This window comes from Phytophthora sojae (assembly GCF_000149755.1).
Source record: "Phytophthora sojae unplaced genomic scaffold PHYSOscaffold_6, whole genome shotgun sequence".
Classification (NCBI taxonomy): domain Eukaryota; phylum Oomycota; class Peronosporomycetes; order Peronosporales; family Peronosporaceae; genus Phytophthora; species Phytophthora sojae.
In genome coordinates, this window is record NW_009258120.1 from 3,374,717 (window position 1) to 3,380,008 (window position 5,292).

General features: G+C 52.8%; 3 protein-coding genes across 3 annotated transcripts; 2 read left to right on the forward strand and 1 right to left on the reverse strand.

Annotated features, from left to right (window-relative positions):
• Positions 1–36: 36 nt before the first annotated feature.
• PHYSODRAFT_414950 (hypothetical protein) lies at positions 37–498 on the reverse strand (the record flags this gene model as incomplete). The annotated part of the gene is made up of 1 exon (XM_009533086.1): positions 37–498. A coding segment is annotated over one exon (462 nt), but the record flags the coding sequence as incomplete, so codon positions are not given.
• Positions 499–1,949: 1,451 nt separating this feature from the next.
• Positions 1,950–2,657, forward strand: PHYSODRAFT_335645 (hypothetical protein; the record flags this gene model as incomplete). The annotated part of the gene is made up of 1 exon (XM_009533087.1): positions 1,950–2,657. The coding sequence occupies one exon, from the start codon at positions 1,950–1,952 to the stop codon at positions 2,655–2,657; it is 708 nt and encodes a 235-aa protein (XP_009531382.1).
• Positions 2,658–4,568: 1,911 nt separating this feature from the next.
• PHYSODRAFT_514708 (hypothetical protein) lies at positions 4,569–5,042 on the forward strand (the record flags this gene model as incomplete). The annotated part of the gene is made up of 1 exon (XM_009533088.1): positions 4,569–5,042. A coding segment is annotated over one exon (474 nt), but the record flags the coding sequence as incomplete, so codon positions are not given.
• Positions 5,043–5,292: the final 250 nt, after the last annotated feature.

Genomic DNA, 5,292 nt, shown 5'->3' on the forward strand with positions numbered 1-5,292 from the left:
CAACTTCTTCCGATCATCAAGCGGCAGGTGCTGTGTACGTTTCCGTACATTGTACAGGACATGAAAAAAACACATCAACTTCGTGGCGTGCTGGAAGGTTGGTACATTTTGTAGTGCGAGAAACTGAGAATCCTCCGCATCGCTCATTGTAAAATCACAGCGAATAGAAATCCCTCGAAGACTGCGCACTAACTCCACAAAAGCCCTGAAGCACTCCGTGTACTCATGCTCGGCGCGGCGACTCACCACGAAGAAAGCTCCGACTTGGTATCTCCTGGCTTGGTCGGTGAACCCGCAGGTTATCACGGGGTACCCAATATCACTCAGCTTAAAGGTTGCGTCAGCATGGAACAGGACACGAGCATCACCCGTACTGAAGCGAATACAACTGTCGAATATTGCTAGTGAAGTCACGCCGACAATAAACGGGTCATTGTCATCTCCCGAGCCAACGTAAGTCATGCCATCGACGTTCAGTTTTGCACCAAACACAAATGCCGTTTCTGGTGGGTTCTCGGGTTTGTAGCAGCGCGATCGGGCCAGTCTGTGAATTGCTTGGATAGAGTTCTTGGGCCCTTGTTCTTTTCGGATACGTTTTAGGGCGTTCTGAACCTGAGAAAGTGTAGGCCACCCTCCCCGCGACGGTCGGATGTTGACCTGTTTCTTCAGATGGACCTCGATAACCCGGGGTGACAGTCCAACCTCATCTTGGGTAGCGTAGCGATAAACGCTTTCATAGGGCGAGTGACGAGGGGAGTGTGTTGTTCGCTGCACGTGAGCACTCCTCTCGCGTGGCCGTTCAAGTTCACAAGTACACGCCACTTATCTTGCCCCTTGCACTGGAATACCTTCCACACAATTCCACACTTGCCAAACCTTATACAGGTTTTGCTTGAGCACTTCAGTCGACGCTCTATCATCGTGTGCTTTCCGCCACAGATGCGGCAGAAATCGAAGTCCACTTTGTGAAAAACGGCGGTACAACACATGAGCTGGTCACGGTAGCTATCATAGTCATCCGCGCTGTCAAGAAGAGAGAGCTGTATCCACGTAGACATCCTCGCAACAACAAGAAAGTAGAAGCCAGTGAGTTTGCAGTATAAGCGTTTGAGTTAGTTGTGTATGCACAACCGATCGCTGCGGTGTCCTAGCAATCCAGTCACTCGGATAAGAAGCCGAGTCAATTCAGCCGCCCCGCAATTTTGCCGTCCGGCTAAGAGGCCGGGGTAAATCCGCCGGCCGGCCGTTATACTTCGAACCATCTTATTATACTCTAGACAGGGTTATATATTTCATCCCCCACAATATGGTTGCTCCCCAGAGTTGTATATTTTGCACCACAAATCTGTATAGTTACGCACGCTCCTCGTAGGAACCAACATGAACATCAACTGCTCCGGATGGGGTCATGAGTCGTGACTGTGGCCAAGGGTCGTCCTTCATGTCAATGACGGTCAAGCGTCTACACCACCTGCCCTTCCGGATCCTTGCAAACCTACACACCTCTCCCTCAAATGTGCACACTACGCAGTAGATATCCACGTCTAACCAACCCGCCAACACCAGTCCGTTCGATCCAGCGCAGCATCTGTATGACGGTCGCGACCCTGGTGACTGCATGCACCGGCCCACAGGATCACATCCATCCTGGTAATCGCGAGCCCAGGCGCAGCAGGGCGACCGACCGACCCGACGGATGGCCGGCGTTGGCGTCCGTGTCACTTGGCAGCCAGCTGATCGACGCTTGCTTTCTTGCCAGCTGGCCAAAGCTAGCCTTGCCTCCGGTAGCCTCGCGACTAGCTGGCTGGCCGCCTCGCATCAGTTCATTCTCCAATCTACTCCCTCCCATCGAAGCAACCCGCTCGATCTCCGCCAGAGCCAGCGCTCTCCCAAACGTTCTATCGGACCAAGTCTCTCCTACTACTTCTACTTACTCAACCCAAACAGCCATGTTCAGCCTCAGCACCAGCAGCAAGATCTTCGCTCTGTGCATTGCCGGCACCGCCGTGTCGACCGGTGCCCACGCCGAGACAGAGGCGGACCAGACCTTGGGTTTGCTCGGACTCCCCGGCGTCGGCTATGGCGCACCCGGCTACGGATACGGCGCCGGCCCCGCGCTCAGTGTCGGTGTGCCCCGCCTCGCGAGTGTCGGCGTCGGTGTGGGCAACGGCGGTGTTGGTGTCGGTGCCAACGTGCTGGGCCTCGGAGCGCACGTCGGTGTGGGCTTGCCCGGTGTCGGCTATCCTGCGGGCTATCCTGCGAACGGCGTCCCGCCGACCGGTGTCTACAACGCTCCGCCGCCTATTGTCAACGGCGCCCCCGCCTACAACAACGCTCCGGCTACTGTTGTGAACAGCGCCCCTGCTACGACGGCTACGACTAGTGGCGCCAATGGCGCGTCTACTGCGAACGCGAACGCCAATGCGAATGCGAACGGCGGCAACAGCCCCTACTCGACCAAGACGGTCTCCGTCACGAACGGAGACGGCACGTCGAACACGGCGTCCGTGTCGAACGGAAATGGTGCCGCCGCGACGGGTGGTGCATCAGCGAGTGCTACGGCCAGCGCCAGTGCGAGTGCGTCTGCTCGGGTCACGGCTGGAGTGGGGGCCACGTCGTCTCAGAAGACGTACTGCCAGCTTCGCTCGGTGGAATGAGCGAGGCAAGTGTACCCTCTTAGGGGAGCTCGTCGAGGTGCCGTGAGCACCTCTTGGTGAACGAACGGGCTTTGTGTCGCGCGCGCGGTTTCGAGTCGTCTTGCTGTGATTTTCTCCTCGTAGCGTATGATGGATGTTGTCCTTTTGGTCGTTTGAGTAAGGAGTTTCAATGCAATGCAATGCAATGAATTCGAAGGTTTGTGTGAGACTTTGCGCATTCGAGTGCGTGTTGTAACAGCACAGTTGTTGGCCTGTGGTTTTGTATATACGCACCCGGCAGCAGGCAGAGAAACAGAAAAAAGCAAACACCTCTGGACAGTATGCTTCTCGTTGCGCTCGCTTGTCGCTAGTGTTAGATCATACCAAAGTCAAGGCAGCAATTCGATCCGATACTTTGGGATTTCCTGGTCTCCGATTGGTTGAGTGCAACTTCAACAAAGAACATACAAATACTAGTATGAAGCAGATCATTCAAAATCAAAGTAGAATCGCCAAGGCCGGGCCAACACGAGCCGAGCCGAGCCGAGCAGAGTACAGCCGAGCAGAGTAAAGCAGAGCAGAGCCAAGTAGCCTTTGAGGTTGCAGTATGTAGTAGCATCAACCGTGTACGCAGGTTATCATCGTTCAGCGTGCCGCGCCTTCGCCACGTGTCGTCCACATCAAGAAGCTTGCCAAGGCCTCGACACTACAGTTCCATCACCATTGGTGATTCACCAAGCTGAGCCGTGGAATGCGAATAAGAACGGGTAGAGAGTAGGAACCGACAAAAGGTCCCCGCCATACAGAAATTCGGGCAAAACATACAGAGGTGCGCATCCAAAACATACATACAAAAACTGCACAAACGCCACATGTTTGGATTAGCACACGGCGTCGATCTTGCCAAGAAGCCGCATTCGTAATCTTGCCAAGCAGCAGAATTCTCGTAACTCCGCCGTGGGGCAGAATTACTTTTTCACGCTTGTACTGCATAGCAAGGCAAAGTCCGTGTCGAACTATGCACTGAAAATTTAACGGCGGTGATTAAGGCAGTGTAACAAGGCTCAATGCTTGCTCACAAAGTTTGTATACGCAGTACACTGGCATTTGTAGTCCGTCAATCGAAAAGCCGATTGATGGAATTTGAAATCCTGGATTCTCCAGAAGAGCCTGATTGATGTATTAGCTTAATCACTCAATCGGAAGACATTCGATCTACGTCTGTAGATTTCACTTCTGAATTTCGACACAGGGACGCGTATCGCCAGCTCCATGACTCGCTACCCTCGTTACGGTTTCCCGGGCTCGACTGATACGTGTTGCAGAAGGACGATGGGACTTCCACGAGGGGGCAGCGGGTATACTGGGCGAAGAAAGCAACCAGCTCCTACTGCGATCTTAACAAGCATGTCGTGTCAATTCAAGTGCGTCGGAGCGGCAGATGCAACTTATCTCTGCCGCGACTCGAGGGTGAACGGCAGCAGTATGATTCCTCGTATGTACGAAATCGGCCGAGCGCAATTGCGAGAAACACGGTCCACGGTTGCGACGATCCGTCCACTACCGCTGCTGCATGTGAGGTGGCTTCTTTTAGTGATCATGCGACTGGCGAAACTGCAAGTGCTGCATTCCATGTACCTGATAAAAGTGCTGCTGTGCAGAAGGGCCTGGCCTGCGTGAAAACTACATGGAAAGTTTTTGCTATCATCGACAGGACTGCAGTCGGTCGAGGTTTTCGATACCGCGTTAAGTGGTGTGACGAACTGGATGGTCATCGGTGGGAAGACACTTGGGAGCCTGGTTTCATGTTACGCAAGGATGGTTTTAGCGATGGTTGCAGTATTGTAGACGCATGGAAAGCTTCCGACGAGGCAGACTTCTACCGCTTCTGCAGCAAGAATGGGCATGTCCATTTAGTGGGAGCCTCGCCTAAAGGTATGTGCGCCGTTTTATGCTGTAGGTGTCGCTGCGAAGCTACTAGGGATCACTGGCTGGAACTCGTCAAGCGTGGCTCAAGATTTTATTTCCTACTGCGCCAACCGGGGTCGGCCTATTTCTCCTAGTGGATTAACCTACGGTGAGCTTCGACACTACGTGAGATTTGTGAATGGGCGTAATACCACTGGAGGACAGATCAGTATGTCCGCACTGGACAAAAACTTACTGGGTGGAGTGAATGGAAAGCTGGCCGGCCAACGTCTGCGTGTAATCGATTTAACGGAAGGTGGATACGTTTGTGCCGCATTCAACTTGATGGGAGTAAGCCATTGTATCGCCATCCACGTTGTCTGTGGTGAGAAGTACGTCTACGATGAGGAAAACGATTCGGTCGCTTTAGGCGCCTATGATTTGGACTGGATTTACGGGATCTCTTTTCTGCGTAGAGTGGCGTTGTACGTCAAGTGATTGCCTTTACAGCGATGCTGTCACAAGTTCGAACATCGTTTTTTTATAGGGAGTTGTTGCCGTCTGCGGGCCTAACTCACACAAGGTAGCACCCCTAAGTATCAATACGTATTTATATACAGTGAGTTCCATCTCGTTTTCATTCTTTTTTTTGATTGCAGCTCACAGATCGACAAATATTTACAGTGTATTCTATTAATACAATGGGTTTCATAGAATTTTCATTCCTTTGCAGCACACAAAGCGATCA